Source organism: Ovis aries, chromosome 8 (assembly GCF_016772045.2).
Source record: "Ovis aries strain OAR_USU_Benz2616 breed Rambouillet chromosome 8, ARS-UI_Ramb_v3.0, whole genome shotgun sequence".
In the NCBI taxonomy this organism is placed as follows: domain Eukaryota; kingdom Metazoa; phylum Chordata; class Mammalia; order Artiodactyla; family Bovidae; genus Ovis; species Ovis aries.
Window position 1 is genome coordinate 28,051,954 of NC_056061.1, and position 21,772 is coordinate 28,073,725.

The 21,772-nt window shown below is 42.1% G+C and overlaps 1 protein-coding gene and 1 non-coding gene across 11 annotated transcripts in view; both read left to right on the plus strand.

Moving 5' to 3' along the window:
• Positions 1-18,404, plus strand: part of PPIL6 (peptidylprolyl isomerase like 6) — a 40,421-nt gene extending 22,017 nt beyond the window's left edge. For 5 of the 10 annotated variants that reach the window (XM_060419515.1, XM_060419513.1, XM_060419511.1 and 2 more), the window contains one exon: positions 3,424-7,019. In XM_060419515.1, the coding sequence (XP_060275498.1) occupies positions 3,424-3,806 (383 nt within the window). In that variant the 3' untranslated portion in view covers positions 3,807-7,019. Of the gene's footprint in view, positions 1-3,423; positions 7,020-10,113; positions 10,250-15,008; positions 15,145-16,241 lie in introns of those variants that run through there. The other 5 variants (XM_004011215.5, XM_015097351.3, XM_042253334.1 and 2 more) reach the window with 3 other exon arrangements.
• On the plus strand, positions 7,298-7,404 carry LOC114116250 (U6 spliceosomal RNA). Its single transcript, XR_003590239.1, has one exon. It is a non-coding gene; the product is annotated as a U6 spliceosomal RNA (small nuclear RNA).
• Positions 18,405-21,772: the final 3,368 nt, after the last annotated feature.

Consider the following 21,772-nt stretch of genomic DNA (forward strand, 5'->3'; position numbering starts at 1 on the left):
CTCTGTGCTTTGTCAAACCACACAGTAAAAACCACAGGGCTGACTGATGGCATAACTGAGGTAAAAACAAAAATTCCTCGGTGACATATTAAAAAATAAGTTCGCAATAAAAACAGTAACATAGTTTTGTATGTTTTATGTGGTCAAGAAACACATCAGTGTGATAATAAATAAGGCACCTTACCCTGAAAAGCCCCTGCTGTCTGTGGAGGCGGTGTGGGAAGAGCGGCACCTTGTGAGTGATCTGGAGGTGGCGGCAGGCGCGTTCTCTGCAGTCGGAGGGAGGCTGTCACTCCAGATGTGGGCGGACGCGGCTCACATGTGGTGACCAAGCTGCTTGGTCATGTCTGAGGTGTCTGTGCTCCTGGGCAGCTGGCTCAGTTCAGTGAAGGCCATTTCCTACAGTTACCTGGTGGTTCTCCCAGAGGGAACGGCACATTAAAGGAGGGGTGAGCTTCATCATGCTCAAGTCACTTCCTCCCTCACATATCAATCAAAGTGAAGCAACATGCCTCTTCAACACAAGCATTCACACAGAACCGACAGGACAGGGAACAAGCGAAACCTGCTGAACGGCACGGTGTGTGTGCAGCCGGCAGACTCCAGCCTGCGAGAAATCCTAAAGGTGAACCACCTCAGGAACAGACAGTGCAAGGAAAAGAAAGGGACAGAGAGAAAACCTGTGGATTAAGAGAGATTTAAAAGGCATCACAAGTTCAGTAAAATGAGAGAGATTCAACTGTAGTGCCTAGGGAGGCATACTTGGATGGTAAAACTATATGAGTTACATAAAACATTACGGACATGCTTTGGAGGGGGAGAGGGACTTGACAAGACTATGGGGAAGGCTGGCCAAGTTCTTTTTCTTGGCCAGAATGGTGTTTAAAAGGGTATTTGCCTTATAGTAACTTTAACAATACTATACATTAGTTTTACAAGGCTTTTTGTGTCTACATTTTAATAGAACGAAAAGTTTTTTTTTTAAATAATCATATTTAATCAATGACCAAAGAGAACAGGAAAAGAGCTAGTTTTCCTTCTAAATTCATGCAGATACAGCTTTATCAAATGAAATCATGCAAGTGACACCACTCATTTATTTATTTGTTCATATAACTTTAAATTCTTAGGTGCCAACATGGTGCAAGGACCTTAGGAAACATGTTATGACCAAGTTTCCACCCTTAAGGATTTCAGTGTTTTTGCCCAGACAGATGTTTAAACACATAAAAGAACTGGCGCGGTGCCCAGCGCCTTCACAGAGGAAGCAGCCAGTGCGGCAGGAAAGAACAACTGCTTGGGAGAGTGGAGGGCGCTGACCAGAGCAGCTCTGAGCTAGGGCTTAAAATAAGACATTGCAGACAGGGAAAGGGCACTGGGGCAGCTTTCCTGAAATCCTTCATCTCCGATCAGTGTCCACAAACTTTTCCACCCCACAACCATTAACAGATCACCCAAACTCTTTCTGCTTGGAAGTGCAGTCCCAGGCACAGCCTGGGTCTTCTGTCCAGGAGATTGATCTCTTGGCTCATCTCCTCACTTGTCCCTGTGGACATCCCCATGCCTCCGTCCATTCCCCTTTCGCTCCCGTTAGATACTATGGGGATTTCCTCTCCAGCTGGAGGCCTGGCTCCTCTGGTGCCCAGGGAGCCTGGTGGGCTTAAGGAAGCTTTCATTCCTCAGTTTATCTGGCAGTGCAGAATCAGGAATTCAGTACACTGTCAAGTGAAAAGAGATGCTCCCAAAGGAAAGATAAATGGCTGAAAGAGAGAATGTGGGGCCAGTATTCAAAACAGCTACAGCATGGGGTTCCCTCTTCACGTAGACTCACCCTCCCCCGGCCCCATGGAATGTTAGTTAAGACATCGACAGCCAGACCTCCTCCTACATTCTCTCACTGGACTGTATTTCCATGAGATGCACAGTTAAAACCCAGGGCTTCTTAAAAAGTTATAACCACAAAAATCACTTTTATTAAGCTTAACACAGTGAATTTAAAAGAATGAAATAAATTTTACCTAATTGTTGTTTTATAAATTGGTTAGTCTTTAACTTGAGGAGAGTCTTGCTTTGTTTTGCATAACTTTCTATTTAGTTTTGGCTGTGCTGGGTCCTCTTTGCTGCGCGTGTTTTTCTCTAGTTGTGCGGCCTGAAGGCTTCTCCTTATGGCGGCCTCTCTGGTTGCGCAGCACAGGCTCTAGAGCATGTGGGCTTCAGTAGGTTGTGGGGCTTAGGCTCAGCGGTCGCAGTTCCTGGGCCCCAGAGCACAGGCTCAGTAGTGGTGGCACGTGAGCTTAGTTGTTCCACAGCATGTGGGATCTTCCCGGACCAGGGATTGAAGCCGCGTCTCCTGCATTGGCAGGCAGATTCTTAACCACTGAACCACCAGGGAAGCCTTGTTTTGCTTTATTTTGAATCACAGCTATTTTTGTCTTCCCAGATCCTGTTGTGAAGGTTAGAAGCTACATATCAACTCTTCCCCTGCTTTGTATTCCTTGTATAATATCCCTAATCCTTCCCACTCTTAAGGGATTGGTGACTCCATGGCCTGGGCTGACTAGAGAAAAGGCTATTTATGTGAACAGCAGAAGAAAAGAAAGGATATATGTATTTTTAAATAATTTTATTCATTCTGGCAGTGCTGGGCCCTTGATGCTTTGCGAGGGCTTTCTCTAGCTGTGGTGGACAGGGGCTACTCTTCACTGCAGTGAGCAGGCTTCTCTTGTTGCAGAGCATGGGCTCTAGGCATGCAGGCTTCAGCAGTTGCTACGTGCAGGCTCGGTAGTTGTAGTTCACGGGCTCCAGAGCACAGGCTCAGCAGTTGTGGTGCACAGGCCTAGCTCCTCCGTAGCATGTGGAATCTTCCAGGACCAGGGATTGAATCCGTGAGCCCTGAATTGGCCGGCGGACTCTTAACCACTGCGCCACTAGGGAAGTCAGTAACGTATTTAAATACTTGATTATCCTTATTACTTTAAGTAGACCAGTTTCTTAATATTAGCATGTGCTCTAATTAACAAACAGATACAGCACTTAAATAAAATCCATTTGTCTAATTCCTAGATCTCCTTTAAATGAAAGTAGACATTAACAAAAAGCAGAGAGCCTGATGCACTGTTAATATTCAATAACGCAACTAAAAGCTGTACAAAAGTATTTTTTGGTAGAATTAAGAACAAGATAATATGGCTGGGTAGCCACTTAAGGGCTACTTTTTTTTAAATTCTGAGATTTATAATATATATATAAATTTGATATGTACAGCTTAAAACTAATCATAAAGCAACCCCCTCTATTACCATCCTTGTCAAGAAAGAACCACCAGCATGCCAGAAGCACCCCATCTGCCCATCCTCAGTAATAACTCCATCCCCCTCTTAGAGGTAAGCTCTAACCTAACTTTTTCCTTGCTTTTCTTGTCAGTTTTACCACTCATGCGTGCGTGTGTGCTGTCGCTTCAGCCGTGTCCAACTCTTTGCGACCCCGTGGACTGTAGCCTGCCAGGCTCCTTGGTCCATGGGATTCTCCAATCACTCATCCATAAATCCCTAAATAAAAAAATTAAGTTTTTCCTATTTTGGACTTTATATGAAGTGGACTTGGGCTTCCCTTGTGGCTCAGACAGCAAAGAATTGGGCTGCAATGCAGGAGACCCAGGTTTAATCCCTGGGGTGCAGGGGGGCGGGGTAAGATCCCCTAGAGAAGGGAACGGCTACCCACTCCAGGATTCTTGCCTGGAGAATTCCATGGACAGAGGAGCCCAAGGGCTACAGTCCATGGGGTCACAAAGAGTTAGACATGCCTGAGCAACTAACAGTTCAACCCTGAATATTCACTGGAGGACTGATGCTGAAGATGAAGCTCTAATACTTTGGCCACCTGATGCGAAGAGCTGACTCACTGGAAAGGACTCTGATGCTGGGAAAAATTGAGGGCAGGAGGAGAAGGGGGCGACAGAGGAAGAATGGTTGGATGGCATCACTGATTGAATGGATATGAGTTTGGGCAAACTCCAGGAAACAGAGAAGCACAGGGAAGCCTGGCTTGCTGCAGTCCATGGGGTTGCAGAGTCTGACATGACTTAGCAACTGAGTAACAATAATGAATGGACTCATGGCAGGTGTTCTCTGTGTCCTTTCTTTTGTTCATCACTGCCTGTGAAATTTATCCATGTTGTCTATAGCTGGAATTCTCTCATTTTCCTGGTTTAATATTATGAATATTCTTAAATAATTTATCCATTCATATATTGATGAACACTTGGGTTTTTATACCTAATGTCATGCACAGAGTCAACATGTTTTAAAATAAATATTTCAGTCCCAAAGAATGTTCTGCCCATGTTCTCTTCTAGGAGTTTTATGGTTTTAGATCTTACATTGGAGTCTTTAATCCATTTTGAGTTTATTTTTATATATAGTTTGAGGGCGTGAGGGTATATTCTAATCTCCTTGTTTTACACGTAGCTGTCCAATTTTCCCAGCACCACTTATTGAAGAGATTTTCTTCTCTCCATTGACTATTCTTGCCTTCTTTGTCATAGATTAATTGACCATGGGTTTATTGCTGGGCTCTCTGTTCTGTTCCATTGATCTATGTGTCTGTTTTTGCACTTGTACCCTGGCTGTTTTCATTACTGTAGTTTTATAATATAGTTTGAAGTTTGAGGGGGAGATACCTCCAGCTTTATTCTTTTTTTCCCAAGGTTGCTTTGGCAATTTGGGATATTTTGTGGTTCCGTAAAGTTTTTTGTCGTTCCACAGAATTTTTTCTAGTTCTGTGAAAAATGTCATAGGTATTTTGATAGGGAATGCATTAAATCTGTAGGTTGCTTTGCATCTTTCTATCTGTTTCCTAAGGCAAAAGAAATAAAAAAGTGAAAATAAATAGCCTAATTAAACTTAAGTTTTTTTGCACAGCAGTGAAAACCATCTACAAAAATAAAGAGACAACCTACTGAATAGAACAAAATATTTGCGAATGATATGACTGACAAGGGGTTAATATCCAGAACAAGTAAACAGTTCATACAATTCAATTTCAAAAACCCCCAAAACAACCCTATCAAATGGGTAGAAGATCTTCATAGACATTTTTCCAAAGAAGATATGCAGATGGCCAACAGGCACAGGAAAAGATGCTCTATATCACTAATCACTGGGGCTTCCCTGGTGGCTCAGAAGGCAAAGAATTTGCCCGCAGTGAAGGGAGTGGGTTCAATCCCTAGGTCAGGAAGATCCTCTGGAGAAGTGAATGGCTACCCACTCCTGTGTTCTTGCCTAGAGGATTCCATGGACAGAGGAGCCTGGCAGGCTACAGTCCATGGGGTAGAGAAATATAAATCAAAATGATTGATTCATTGACATATCACTTCACATCAGTTCAAATGGCCATCATCAAAAAGTCTACAAATAACAAATGTTAGAGAGGGTGTGGAGAAAAAAGAACACTTGCATATTGTTGGTGGGAATGTAGTTGGTATAGCCACTATGGAGAACAGTATGGAGGGTCCTTAAAAAACTAAAAATAGAACTACAACATGATCCAGCAATTTCACTCCTTGGTATATATCCAGAAAAAAAACAAAAACACTAATTCAGAAAGATACATGTACCCCAGTGTTCAAAGCAGCACTATTTATAATAGCCAAGATATGGAAGCAACCTAAGTGTCCATCAACAGATAAATGGATAAAGATGTAGTGTATGTGTGTGTGTGTATATATATATATGTATGTATGTATGTATGTATGTACATAAAGAGATGTAGTGTATGTATATGTATATGTGTTTTTGTAGTGTATATGTGTAATATTCCATTTTGAATATTGTAACCGTAAAAGTAACCACCATGGATATGGCTTGTTTTGTTGACTTAGCTTTGAAACTTAAGAATAACAGCAACTGCAGTTTAGAAAATCTTGACAGTTAATATTCATCTCTCAGTACACACTCAGTCATAAAGAAGAGTGAAATACTGTCACTTGCAGCAATGTGGATGGACCTGGAGAGTATTATGCTTAGTGAAATAAGTCAGAGAAAGACAAATACTGTATGTTACCATTTACATATGAATCTAAAATATAATACGAACAAGTGTATATAGCAATACAGAGAGAGACTCACAGGTATAGAAAACAAACCAGTGGCTACCAGAGCTGAGAGGGAAGCAGGGAGGGACAAGGTAGGGTATAGCATTAAGAGATACATACCACTATGTATAAAATAAGCAACAAGATAGATTATATAGCACAGGGAATTATAGCCATTTTCTTATAATAACTTCGAATGGAATATAATCTGTAAGAATACTGAATCACTGTGCTGCACACCTGAAACTAATATACTTTAAATCAACGGTAATGTGTTTAAAAATATAAAAAATAATTCATTTAAGCAGAAGTTTAAAAATGATAGGTAGCACACCTACTCAGAGAAGGCGATAGTACCTCACTCCGGTACTCTTGCCTGGAAAATCCCCATGGACAGAGGAGCCTGGTAGGCTGCAGTCCATGAGGTCGCTAAGAGTCGGACACGACAGAGCGACTTCACTTTCACTTTTCACTTTCATGCTCTGGAGAAGGAAATGGCAACCCACTCCAGTGTTCTTGCCTGGAGAATCTCAGGGACAGAGGAGCCTGGTGGGCTACCGTCTATGGGGTCGCACAGACTCGGGCACAACTGAAGCGACGCAGCAGCAGCAGCAGCAGCAGCAGCAGCAGCAGCAGCAGCAGCAGCACACCTACTTTTATATAACAAATAATTAGTGAACATCTATTATTATTTAAAGATGCTGGTAAAATTAGAGCAGTAGGTTTAAAAAACTGATGTTGCAGGACTCAAGTCCAATTTCCACTTGACATTACTGTCTTCAGAAAATTGTATGGAAATGCCCCTAAATTACTGTCTGATTATTCTCTTACCAGAGAGAATGCAAGGCAATTTGCCTAAACCTGGTAAAGTAGTAGTTGCTTTCATTATAAACATCAGAATGAGTTTTATATTAAATTCAGAAACTGATTTTCATCAGCAGTTGAATTCTGATTTCTAGTTCAAACAAAGTTACACCTTTGAAAGTTCTCCCATAATCACAGAATTTTTGGTAAAAATGTTACAACTCTATAGATTTTCTTTCCAACTAATTCCAGATTTTAAGAAAAATTAATCATAATATCTAAAAGCAATGACAAAAATCATTTTGTTAAAACTCTGTATCTTTGCTTGGGCAGATTTCTTATGCCATGCCATTTTCTGTGAAATTAATGGGTTACACTCTATTCCATCAAAATGAATATGGAGTGCTCGCTTCGGCAGCACATATACTAAAATTGGAACGATACAGAGAAGATTAGCATGGCCCCTGCGCAAGGATGACACGCAAATTCGTGAAGCGTTCCATATTTTTATTTGTATGGAAATACAAAAAACCTCGAATAGCCAAAGCAATCTTGAGAAAGAAGAATGGAACTGGAGGAATCAACTTGCCTGACTTCAGGCTCTACTACAAAGCCACAGTCATCAAGACAGTATGGTACTGGCACAAAGACAGACATATAGATCAATGGAACAAAATAGAAAGCCCAGAGATAAATCCACACACATATGGACACCTTATCTTTGACAAAGGGGGCAAGAATATACAATGGAGTAAAGACAATCTCTTTAACAAGTGGTGCTGGGAAAACTGGTCAACCACTTGTAAAAGAATGAAACTAGATCACTTTCTAACACTGCACACAAAAATAAACTCAAAATGGATTAAAGATCTAAATGTAAGATCAGAAACTATAAAACTCCTAGAGGAGAACATAGGCAAAACACTCTCAGACATAAATCACAGCAGGATCCTCTATGATCCACCTCCCAGAATTCTGGAAATAAAAGCAAAAATAAACAAATGGGATCTAATTAAAATTAAAAGCTTCTGCACAACAAAGGAAAATATAAGCAAGGTGAAAAGACAGCCTTCTGAATGGGAGAAAATAATAGCAAATGAAGCAACTGACAAACAACTAATCTCAAAAATATACAAGCAACTTATGCAGCTCAATTCCAGAAAAATAAATGACCCAATCAAAAAATGGGCCAAAGAACTAAATAGACATTTCTCCAAGGAAGACATACGGATGGCTAACAAACACATGAAAAGATGCTCAACATCACTCATTATTAGAGAAATGCAAATCAAAACCACAATGAGGTACCACTTCACACCAGTCAGAATGGCTGCGATCCAAAAATCTGCAAGCAATAAATGCTGGAGAGGGTGTGGAGAAAAGGGAACCCTCCTACACTGTTGGTGGGAATGCAAACTAGTACAGCCACTATGGAGAACAGTGTGGAGATTCCTTAAAAAATTGCAAATAGAACTGACTTATGACCCAGCAATCCCACTGCTGGGCATACACACCGAGGAAACCAGAATTGAAAGAGACACATGTACCTCAATGTTCATCGCAGCACTGTTTATAATAGCCAGGACATGGAAACAACCTAGACGTCCATCAGCAGATGAATGGATAAGAAAGCTGTGGTACATATACACAATGGAGTATTACTCAGCCGTTAAAAAGAATTCATTTGAATCAGTTCTGATGAGATGGATGAAACTGGAGCCGATTATACAGAGTGAAAGAAAGCCAGAAAGAAAAACACCAATACAGTATACTAACACATATATATGGAATTTAGGAAGATGGCAATGACGACCCTGTATGCAAGACAGGAAAAAGACACAGATGTGTATAACGGACTTTTGGACTCAGAGGGAGAGGGAGAGGGTGGGACGATTTGGGAGAATGGCATTCTAACATGTATACTATCATGTAAGAATTAAATCGCCAGTCTATGTCTGACACAGGATACAGCATGCTTGGGGCTGGTGCATGGGGATGACCCAGAGAGATGTTATGGGGAGGGAGGGGGGTTCATGTTTGGGAACGCATGTAAGAATTAAAGATTTTAAAATTTAAAAAATAAAAAAATAAAAAAACAAAATTAACAATAAAAAAAACCAAAATGAATATGGAGTATCAATGTAATTATAAAGATACAATAATATTTTATTTGCATTTCATAAGATTTCAGGTCTTTATTCAGTGTGCAGTTTAACAAGCTAAAAGTAACCACCATGGGTATGGCTTCGTTGACTTAGCTTTGAAACTTAAAATAAGAATAGTCAGCAACTGAAGTTTAGGAAAATCTTGACAGTTAATATTCATCTCTCAATTATCCCCAGAATTTGATATAGTTCCTGAATGAAAACTTTTACTGAATTTCTCTTCTATTACCTCCTGTGTTTTTGTGTTTGGAGGCAAATCTTATTTCATGCTGGAAATGGTTCTTCCTGCAAATAGTGGTCTGATAATCACTGTATAATTCTTTTTACTTGTTAAATCTTCTGCTTAAAAAAAAAATCACTTTCCACAAAATCTTGGTCAATCCATGTAAGGTCTGAGATTAAAATTTACTTAAAGACTACTAACAATAGCATAAATTATTTTCATCAATATTTAAGGCCACACATATGCCAAGTAATGTGCTAGGTGGCCCTGGGGATAAAAGGTGTGATGAGATAAAGTCCCTGCCTTCCCAAACAGGAAACAACCTGTGAACAATTACAGAGTATTTTAAAGACTACAATAGAGGCCTGTGGAAGATGCTGTGAAGGGAAGGGTCTGTTCATGAAAGGTATCTCCAAGGAGGCATTTTTAATAATCACATTGGTAGTTTGAATAAAATATTACTGTCAAAACAATACAAGAATGTTTACTGACTTTAATTCCTAAAAAAGGTATGCACTTCCTTTTACATTTTTAATTTCAAGTTTTTCCTTTTATGTTATCAATTTTCTTACCACACTTGTTTTTAAGGATGCTAATGATAAACTAAAGGTAAATGTTTAAATAGTTCTAATAAGACTTTCCAGCTTATCTTTTTTAACAGCCCAGTTGAGTGAAAGTTATAAGAAACAAATAGAATATTTACAATTTGGAATACACTGATAAATATGATTGCGAATCCTTGTAACCAAGCATTCTGTTTGTGCTCTATGTGTTACAATCAGCCAAGAAAATAAATATTTTAATGACCTACTATGTATTGTCTTTTCTAGATGAAAACTTCTCAGTTCTTCATAATAAAAGGGGAGTTCTTGGAATGGTCAACAAAGGCCGTCACAGCAATGGGTCACAATTCTATATCACACTACAGGCTGCTCCGTATCTAGATAAAAAATATGTGGCTTTTGGGTATGTGCATTTTAAGTTTGTCTATGTAATATTTATATATGTTAAAATGTGGTTCAAAAATATTGGGGTGAGCATTATACATAGCCTATGAGTAAACTAAAAACAATTAAAAAACAAAAGTAATACAAATACTATAGACAAATATATTTAGAAATAAGTATTTCATAAGAAGCTTTCTTGGAGAAGGAAATGGCAACCTACTCCAGTATTCTTGCCTGGAAAATTCTGTGGACAGAGGAGCTTGGCAGGCTACAGTCCATGGGGTCATAAAGAGACAGACATGACTGAGCGACTGAACACACAAGAAGCTTGCTATCTATTAAAAACACAGAAACTATTTAGCCATTACAATGTTCTGTGCATCCATCCATCCATCATCCATCCTTCTGTGGATCTTTAGCCTCAAGTATATTGTCAATGAAAGTGAATAATACCATAGCTCTTAATAATGTGTATATATTTAGATGCAGAAGTGAGGCAAAGCCATTTAAGTAACTATCCATGAACACTGTGAAAAGAAAGATGACAGTCATCCCAGTTACAAGTAACTTTTTGTTACTGAGCAATTTAAACTGTGGAACGTGCATGCATGCTTAGTCGCTCAGTCATATCCATCCAACTCTGAGACCCCACAAACTGTAGCCGGCCAGTGTCCTCCATTCATTGGATTCTCCAGGCAAGAACAGTGGAGTGGGTAGCCATTCACTTCTCCAGGGGATCTTCCTGACCCAGGGATTGAACCTGGGTCTCCTGCATTGCAGGTGACCCATCTGAACTTTACCATCTGAACTATAAGGGAAGCCCTTAAAATACAGAAATGTCTCAGGTAATAATTATTATAATATTATTCAGTTCAGTTTAGTCGCTCAGTCATGTCTGACTCTTTTCGACCCCATGAATCACAGCACGCCAGGCCTCCCTGTCCATCACCAACTCCCGGAGTTCACTCAGACTCAAGTTCATCAAGTCTGTGATGCCATCCAGCCATCTCATCCTCTGTCGTCCCCTTCTCCTCCTGCCCCCAACCCCTCCCAGCATCAGAGTCTTTTCCAATGAGTCAACTCTTCGCATAAGGTGGCCAAAGTACTGGAGTTTCACCTTCAGGATCAGTCCTTCCAATGAACACCCAGGACTGATCTCCTTTAGGATGGACTGGTTGGATCTCCTTGCAGTCCAAGGGACTCTCAAGAGTCTTCTCCAACACCACAGTTCAAAAGCATCAATTCTTCGGTGCTCAGCTTTCTTCACAGTCCAACTCTCACATCCATACATGACCACTGGAAAAACCATAGCCTTGACTAGATGGACCTTTGTTGACAAAGTAATATCTCTGCTTTTCAACATGCTATCTAGGTTGGTCATAACTTTTCTTCCAAGGGGTAAGCGTCCTTTAATTTCATGGCTGCAGTCACCATCTGCAGTGATTTTGGAGCCCCCCAAAATACAGTCTGACACTGTTTCCACTGTTTCCCCATTTATTTCCCATGAAGTGATGGGACCAGATGCCATGATCTTCGTTTTCTGAATGTTGAGCTTTAAGCCAACTTTTTCACTCTCCTCTTTCACTTTCATCAAGAGGCTTTTTAGTTCCTCTTCACTTTCTGCCATAAGGGTGGTGTCATCTGCATATCTGAGGTTATTGATATTTCTCCCGGCAATCTTGATTCCAGCTTGTGCTTCTTCCAGTCCAGCATTTCTCATGATGTACTCTGCAAAGAAGTTAAATAAGCAGGGTGACAATATACAGCCTTGACGTAATCCTTTTCCTATTTGGAACCAGTCTGTTGTTCCATGTCCAGTTCTAACTGTTGCTTCCTGACCTGCATATAGGTTTCTCAAGAGGCAGGTCAGGTGGTCTGGTACTCCCATCTCTGTCAGAATTTTCCAGTTTATTGTTAGCAATAAGCATATAGGCATGTGGACCTAAAATGAATGGTGATGATACTCTTCACCACTCCTGTGTTTCATATCTCTCTTTGATTACTGAAATGAATATAAGTTGAAGCTAATACTTAGTCTTTCCTGAAATGATATATAAAGTGTCAGAACGTTTCTGAATGTTTAGATTATTCCAGCTACTCCATAGGGATAATTACTGACCCTTCATTCCAAGGAAAACTTCCAGGACAATTTTAAGCACAATTATTCCTTCAGGGTAATGTGGATGATATTTCCATGTTGAAAAAGCATAAAGTATATTTTCAGCCAAAGGAGATTTCTTTAAAGAGGTAATTTTAACAGCTACATAAGCTAAAATAATGCATTTTCCTCCATCTTCCCTGGCTTAATAAACTGTATTCTGATTTTGAAAATGCATTTTTCAATATGTTTTAAGTCCAAATAATTCTCACAGTTTCTTAGATCTTTTAAATATCTTCCTGTCACCTTCTGGTAGTGTCACTGCCCTCAACCATATACTTAGATTCTTTATATCCTTCTGAAAAGAACCTTTCTCAAACACACACTGACCGTTTTGCAGCATTTAATGCCTCTTTCACCATCTCCACCCCTGGATGCATACAGCCTGGAGTTCAGAGTGGCATTTTAGGTCCTGCACCCTCTGGCCCCCCATCTTTTTTCAGCCTTCACTGCAGCTGGCCTTCTGACCTTTTATTCACCTAGCATTTTATTAGGCTCCCACCAAATGCTGGTCCCTGTGCTCAGTCCTGAGGAAAGAGTGATGAGACACAATTTCTGCCTTCAGGGAGCCTATAACATGTTAGAGAACCCAACAACTGTGAGACAGTGAGCCATGAGACAGCAAGCCCTGTAAAAAGTGCACTGGGAATACAGGGGGAGGGCAAGGCAATAAATACCCTCCAGCTCCTTAGTAAAAGCCAGCGCAGATCGTTACAGGACAGTAGTGGAGTAGAGGAGTGCTTGGTCTCCTTTTGATGGCTGCTTTTCCCATGTGATTCATCTTTGGGGGAATCTCTCCCACTGAATCATTATCACCAACACATTGGCCTCAGAGAGGCAGTTGCATCGTTTTATTGCTCTAGCCTAACTATAATCTCCTTTTTTTCCCCCTGAAGCCTCCAAATAACAGCTGAGTCTGGGCTGAACTATTTAAACAAAACCTTTCAGAAGGTTAAGGGAGAAGCAGAAAAGTAATACCATAGTAGGCAACTAGATAATCCGACAAAATAGAACCAACTCCTTCAGAGATATCCTCCTTCCCTGCTGTGGGGCTGCCTCTAGTGGGAGATGCTTTTTCTTCCCTGTCATCACAGAGCACCCCCAGCTTCATCTGAGCTTCCAGAAGCTCAGACATGGCTGGCAAAGTCCAGAGAGATATAGAAATTTCCTCTCCTATTTGAGACAGACCCTCCATTCAAGCCTCGTTTCTGGTGCATTACCTTGCCTTGTCTTCAGAAGGATAACACTGGGAATGCCCTTTGGGGAGGCGGTGTCAACCCACAGCTGGTCTGGTTGATGCCCTTGCCCAGTGGTTTCATGGGGAAAGAATATCAAAATACAAGTCCATTCACACAAATGTAGAAGGGATATATGTTGGGAATAGTGCTAGGGAGGAATTAATCGCCCTATAAGGGACCCCTAAAGTAGGGGGGAGTCACAGAAAGTCTCATGAGAAGGTGAAATGAGGACTGAAAGTCATAGAGAAGTTAGGCAGATAGAGCACAGTGGAAATCAAAATGAGTAGAATCCGTTTTGGAAGGAGTGAAGAGCCTTTGGAGAGGGACCTGAGGAGAAAGGGGAGTATCCTATCTACCAGTCACTTAATCGGGCTAGAGCTTAGTGCCCAGGGGAAACGGAGAGCGCGGTGGCTGGAGAAGATGAGACGGCCAGGGCCCAGCTCTCAAAGGGCTGAGGGTGCCATGCTGCTGAGCATGGGCCCCCACCTGAAGGCCCTGGGAAGCGATGCAAGAATTTTAAATTAGGAGCAACATGATGAGGTTTTCGTTCTGAAAAAGGTATCTTTTTAGCAGAAGTGAGGGATTAATTAGCAAAGGATGAGAATGAAGGGAGAAAGGCCAGGTAACAAGTGATGGTAACAGCAGGCCATGAAGTTTTCATCTAAGGCACTGGCAGTACATATGAGCAGGGGATAAATGAATACAAATTCAAGAGATATTTGGAACTTAGATTCAACAAGACTTTATGACTGTTTAGATGTTGGTGGTGAAGTTATGGGAAAATTCTAAAGCAATGATACCTAATGGAACTTTCCACAGAGATGGAAATATACTAGGATCAGTGCTGCCCATTATGGTAGCCCCTGCCATATAGAGCCACTGAGCAGCTGCAATGTGGCCAGTGCAACTGAGGAACTAAATTTAATTAAATGTAATCACCACCTGTGACTAGTGGCTACCATCCTGGGCAGTGAAGAGCTGGAGGAACTCCGAGGACTTTGGAACTGGTTGGATGGTTGGTGCCATTCACTTCAGCAGAGAATACAAAAAGGAAGATATGGGAGAGAAGACCATGAATTCAAGATGGACAAGTTATGTTTCAAGTGAAGACAACTCTATGACAGGCAGGTGGCAACTCCTCAATACCAGAAGTAAGGGATTCAAGCTGCACCAGGGCTGGAGATGTACATTTGGAAGCTTTCAACATGGCGGCTGAGCTGCAGCCAGACCGAGTACCATCCCTCCCAGAACACCCTCTGGGCCTCTGCTTGTCTTGTCACTTTCTGCCTTCCTTCAGTCTGCCAAAATCCCATTCAGGGCTTAGGTCAGAAATCCCCACCAACTACCAAAATCAAACTGCTTCCTTGTCCTCTTTGGCACAGTGTGAACAACTGGATATAGGGACAGGGCCTCATTTATCTTGTGCCCTAACACCTGGAGAGGTGCATACAGTAGGTGCTCATTCAGTGTCTATGAAACCAATTTGGAGAACAGGCTTCGCATCCTCTTTGGACAAAGGTGAGTCTGTCCATTTCTTCCCTGCTCTCTATCCTGAGAATATACTTTTTGTCCTGCTCTGTCATGTTTTCTAACTGGGATGGAAAAAATACATACCCCCCCATCAAAAGAAAAAAAGAGAGAGATGACTAGCATATGGTCAGCATCAGCACTGACTGCGTCCCCTAAAGGATCATGAAATGGAAATCATACCTCGTCAACCACTACTTCAACCCAAACCCTGGCAGGGGGCATAGTCCTATGTTTAGGGCTGGCTCTCTGGCCCCTGCTGCTTTTTTTTGAGTTGTGAGAACCATCAGAAGTCTAGTTCCACTCAGGGAGTTCTGGCTTGTGGCCACTGAATGAGTAGAGACTCAAACTAGCACGGCTTTGGGCTGCCTTTAATTCATGTGTTAAGTGGATGCCGATGAGGCGCCTACTCTGTGCCAGGCACCGAGTAGCACTAAGCGACAGCATGATCTCTGCCCTCAGAGAAGAATCAGAAATTAACTCAGGAAGCACAGAAATAGGTGTCAAATTTATCCCTGATCACTCCTATAAAGAAGGGGAACTTGATAGAAGTCGGGTGGGGAAGCAGGATAGTGTCGAGGAAAACATTCCCCAAGGAAGTGATGACTGAGTGGGATCCGAAGGAAGCCTAGGAGGTGACCAGGCAGAGAAGTGGGAGGCAAGAGCAAAGCAGACAGCTGTTGTAGGAAGGGCACATGGGGTGGCTGAGGTGCTGCGAGCTGGTCCAGCTGGAGTCGAGAGCAAGGGAGCATGCTGCAGGGCGCCCTCAAGGGGAGCGGGGAGGTGGGTGATGGTAGAGACCTTCGGTCTTTATCCTAAGGATAATGGGAGATTATTGAAGTCGGGAGGTGAGACTACATTAGCATTCTTAAAAGATCTCTCTGGCGGCAGTGAGGATAACAGACTGGGAGAGACCCGGAGCAGGTGTGGAGTGTGATAGAGTACACACATCTAGAGCAATTTAAGATATTTATGACTGAGGTTAATTTAATTTGTAGCCTTAGCTAAGCTAGACAGGACTCAAATTAAGAATGTAAGGTATACGTGAAACTTGACAATTTTTTTTCCCATTTTTTTCTCCAATATAGGCAACTGATTGAAGGAACAGACGTTCTTCATCATCTAGAGTCAGTTCCAACAGAGAATGAAAGACCAATACAAAATTGTGTAATTACTGACAGTGGAGAGCTTTATGCCTAACTTTCGTATCAGTATTTTCTGACAGTTTTATTATTATATATCTGATCAGCTGTTTCTAGATTTAATTAAATGGTGCTTGATAAAATTTAATTTGAAAGCTGTGGCAGACGCTGTAGAGTAGCTCTCCAACGTCCAACCCCTCCCCATTTTCCTTTCTTATCTAAAGCAAAACACACAATTTTTCAGCTTCCTTTGCGTCAGGAGTAGCCATGGGATACTATATTGGCCAGTCAGACAGGAGCAGAATGCCAGTGGTCCTGCCCCTTCCCGTCTATCCAGTCTTGAATGCAGAGAGGCTGGAGCCATGAAGGAAAGGCCAAGAGAACAACAAAGGTATCAGCTCCAGTTCTGCAGCTGTAAGGAACTACCTATGTCTCGACTTCTTACTATAGAGACAAATAGACTACTGTTGGTTGATTGGTTGATTTTGTTACTTGTAGCCAAAACCATTCTTCACTTAGCAGCAGTACTTAATGGCCTTGAATCCTAAAACATTTGTAACTATAATAATGCTGCTGTTTATAATTCTATTTCTTCCATAAGAAACTTGGTAAATCAAATATGAGGCACTAGAAAAAAATTCATTGTAATATTTGTTTATACATAGCATTCAGAAAAGGGTATACACTTTGGATGTTTTTATGAGTAGAAAGCTTGTCTCTGAGTCACACCAACCATGTGAAAACCAAGGGCTTGAGTTACAGTCCCTACGGTGGTGGATTCCTGAGATGCTACTGGGGTCCAGTTTTATCAGCTGCTCCTTAAGCTAAGAGGTATCAACTAGGGAACTTTTTCAACACAGGTGGCTGGAACACATCCTTGAGCATGGGACACAGATTCTTGGCATTCACCCAGCTCTCTCCCCAGAGGTTCTTACTTAGTCACTTGAGCACTGGTCACTTGGGAATCACTGCAAGACACAAGCAACAAGTTTCAGCCCCGTTCTGTAGTCAGGGCACGCTTGTCTGCGTTGGTGGTGGCCACTCTCAGTTTCCACCACTGCTGCCACACTGCTACTCTGCCCAGAGCCACCACACTTTTCTTGCACTTAAGTGAAGGTCTTCCAAGAGCAATCTCTCGATCTTCAGGAGACAGCCCTCTAGTTGACCTGGGTTTTGTCAAAGGGAGGCAAAGGATTTAAATTTTTTTTTAGTTTGAAATGGTTATAGATTCACAGGAAATTGCAAAAATAGAGTGGTCCTGTGTACTGATCACCATTTCCCCAGAGGTCCTATCTCTATGAGTGAAAAATGCTCAGTTGTGTCCGACTCTTTGCGACCTCATGGACTGTAGCCCACCAGGCTCCTCTGTCCGTGGGATTCTCCTGGCAAGAATACTGGAGTGGGTGTCATTTCCTTCTCCAGGGGATCTTCCTGACCCAGGGATTGAACCTGGGTCTCACGCATTGCAGGCAGATTCTGTACCATCTGAGCCACGAGGGAAGCCCATTTTATACTAAAGTACAATATTAAAACCAGGCAATTGACCGTCGCAGAGTTGTCATTTTATCCTGTACAGATCTGCGTGACTGGCACCACAATCAAAACACAGAACTTTTTCGGCACCACAAAGACCTCCCTTGCCTAGCCCTACATAGTTACACTTACTCCCCTGCTTCCTGCCATCCCTAGTAATTCCTGCCAACCAGTGTCTATGTATCTATCCATCTACGTTCTCCCTCCCTCCCTCTCTTCCTTCCTAATAACAGCTTCATTGCTGCGGTGACATGGCTCCATCCTCAGGTCTGAGGCGGATGAGGAGGAAGCGTACTGCCTGTGTCACACCATCAGTGACCTGGGGGCTGCAGAGTATTACGAACGTGTGCTCTGGAACCAGACAGAGTCCTGGCTCTGCTCTTCCCTCGCTGCATGAATGTAGGCAAGAACTTCGCTGTCTTTTTTGCCTCGTCTCAAAACAGTAGTACCTACCACACAGGGCTGCTCTGAGGGTTCAGGGAATTAATACTTTGTAGACAGGATCTAGAATACGAACTGTTTGCTCTAAGTGCTCAATATATGTATGATTAATAAATTCCTGGTGTATGACCTTCAGAGTGTTGTCAAGGAACTTGCATTTAAAAAAACTTCCGCAGTGACTGATTAACAGCCAGATTTGGAAAACACTGAAGAGGAGCTATCTCCTTTTCCTCTACTCTGAGGGCCTGCACCCTACCTAAGAATCCCAGCTCTTTGTATTGGGAGGGGTTCCTCCAGTCACACTGATGACACGGCAAACAAAGGGGTGCTGACCTTGCCACAGAGAGTCTCAGCAACTCCTGAAACATGTGATAAATCAAACTGACACTTTGCAAAAATCCTGGTTAAAACACATTACAAGCATTAGTCATGTAATAAGCAGCAGCAGAACAATTCTTACTGACAGAATTAAGCATTTATCTAATATTGTTAAGGACACAAGAAACTCTGTATTTTTAGTACAGCTGCATTGAAAAGGTAGAACTCCACTGACCATCTAAAGGAACAAGGTCATGGTCCCTTTGTCTGCTCTCACTTCCCACTTTCAGGCTGTGTAGAAACTTTAATCACACGTCTGTATATGCAGTGGTTCTTATTCAGTTCAGTTCAGTTCAGTTCAGTCGCTCAGTCGTGTCCGACTCTTTGCGACCCCATGAATCGCAGCATGCCAGGCCTCCCTGTCCATCACCAACTCTCGGAGTTCACTCAGACTCACATCCATCAAATCAGTGATGCCATCCAGCCATCTCATCCTCGGTTGTCCCCTTCTCCTCCTGCCCTCAATCCCTCCCAGCATCAGAGTCTTCTCCAATGAGTCAACACTTCGCATGAGGTGGCCAAAGTACTGGAGTTTCAGCTTTAGCATCATTCCTTCCAAAGAAATCCCAGGGCTGATCTCCTTCAGAATGGACTGGTTGGATCTCCTTGCAGTCCAAGGGACTCTCAAGAGTCTTCTCCAACACCACAGTTCAAAAGCATCAATTCTTCGGCGCTCAGCCTTCTTCACAGTCCAACTCTCACATCCATACATGACCACAGGAAAAATTTAAAGGTACAAGCACTGATACTTCTGTACTAGAATATATTCTATCTTAGAATGATTTATATGTTTAACCGTAACATTTGGAGAAGCCGTTACAAAGGACACAAGCTTATCCAACTAACTCCAAATATAAGACTTTAATTTAATCAAACTGAAAGATTTTGATTTGATTAAATAGAAGGAATACTAAATTTTTCCAAGTCCACAAATACAAGAGTAAGGGCATTCTGATGATTTATACAAAATGCTAGTTACGCAACCTTGTCCTAATACCTGATATGGCAAAGGCAAGCACATACGCTGTATCTTACAGCAAGCCATGCTGATAAGCTGAGTGTGGTATCTGTTCATTTTGGAGGGGGAGATTTGAGATAAATGTTTAAAATTCTACCCAAAGAACAGGTTTTCCCCAACTCCAAACAAAGCCAGCTATTTGTTAATGAATGAATAGGCTGGCAACCTCAGGATTCCATACTCAAGAGTATTTATATTTTATACATATTTAAAATCAGGTGTGTTTGTTTTAGTCCTAGCTAGTTAGCAAAATGGTGGCCAAATCACTTAACTTTGCATTTTCTTCATTTGTTAAAAGAAGTAAAGAAGCTTGTCAGCTCCCTGCTGGCTCTAATACTGTGGTGGTTCCCTGACTAAATTTATATAATAACAACACTATAATTTACTTTGGGGCTTCAATTTCATTAGTAAAATTGGGGCACATCTCATAACAGCTTGAAGATTGAACTAATTTGTGAAGACACCTCTAATGATGCTTGACATAAAGCATAAATTCAACGAAAGTTGGTTTCCCTTCTGGAATGTCAACCCACAAAAACCAGAGAAACTGCCACTAACAGAACATTATTATCATTTCAAGAACAACAAGTCCCTGTTATGCTCAGTGTTAGCTATTCTCACTAACATACTAATTTCCAATTGACTGAATTAATTCAAAGGTAAATCCTCAAAATAAAAATTAATCTCTATCAACCTGTGATACTCTCTCCCTCATGGAAACTCACTTTTTAAACTACTATATTGCTTATACCATCCACTATCCTTCCCAAAATGGAATCATGACTTAAACTAGCAAATCTAGTCAGTCCATATCTCCAGTAAGTTTTATACATCATACAAAATATTTGTAACAAACTCAGTAGTAACACAACATAAAGTCTGACACTTGAAAGCAGGCTTTGAAAATGTGATGAATCATAGGTTCTTCAGTGTGCCTCAAAATGCTTGAGCCTATTAAACCACAGGTTCTTGGACCTCACACCAGTTTCTGGTTCAGTGGATTTGGAGTGAGTTGGAGAATTTGCATTAACATGTTCCAGGTGATGCCGATCTGGAGACCACACCTTAAGAACCACTGGGGACTTCCCTGGTGGTACAGTGGATAAGACTCTGCCTGCCAAAGCAGGGGACACGGGTTCAATCCCTGGTCCAGGAAGATTCCGCATGGCACAGAGCAACTAAGCCCGTGCACCACGACTACTGAGCCAGCACACTTACAGCCTGTGCTCCGCATCAAGAGAAACCACTGAAATGAGAGGCCTGCACACCACAGTGAAGAGCAGCCCCTGCTTGCCGCAACTAGAGAAGGCCCGCTGGTAGCAACAAAGGCCTGGGGCAACCAAAAATAAACATTAAAGAAAGAACCACTGGAATGTACTGAAGTCATAGACACACGAGAGACTTGGGGCATACAAGTATGCAGAACAAAGATAAACGTTACTAAAACACCAAAGTGTGACAACAGAGAAGAATGAGGAGAATTCCCTGCTAGTCCAGTGGTCAGGACTCCGGGCTTCTACTGCAGAGGGCCAGGGTTTGATCCCTGGTCAGGGAACTAGGATCCTGCAAGTGACATGGCCCCAAAAAACCAAAACAACACACACACACATACAAGAATGAAAAATAAGAAACTGATTTCATCAAGGCAGAAGGGAGGTATGCAAACACTGGCCAATCACAAGGGACAGCAACTAGAGGCCTGATGCAGGGTCCCAGAGCTCTTGGCTGGGATGGAGGTGAGCCCTCCGCTGCTGGAGAGGCAACGGGGCCAAGTCTAGGGTTTCAGAGGAGGAGGGACGGACCCTTGGGCTGCTCAGGGTGGTGCCCTTCACCATTCAGAACAGAATCACTGGAATATTTTTAAGAAGCAGAATATTCAGGGTGTGTTGCGGCTGAAAAGCAGCACTCCAAAATAGGGTTACTTCAGTTCAGTTGCTCAACTGTGTCTGACTCTGCAACCCCACGGACTGAACCATGCCAGGCTTCCCTGTTCATCATCATCCACCGGAGCTTGCTCAAACTCATGTCCATCAAGTTGGTGATGCCATCCAAGCATCTCATCCTCTGTCGTCCCCTTCTCCTCCTGCCTTCAATCATCCCCAGCATC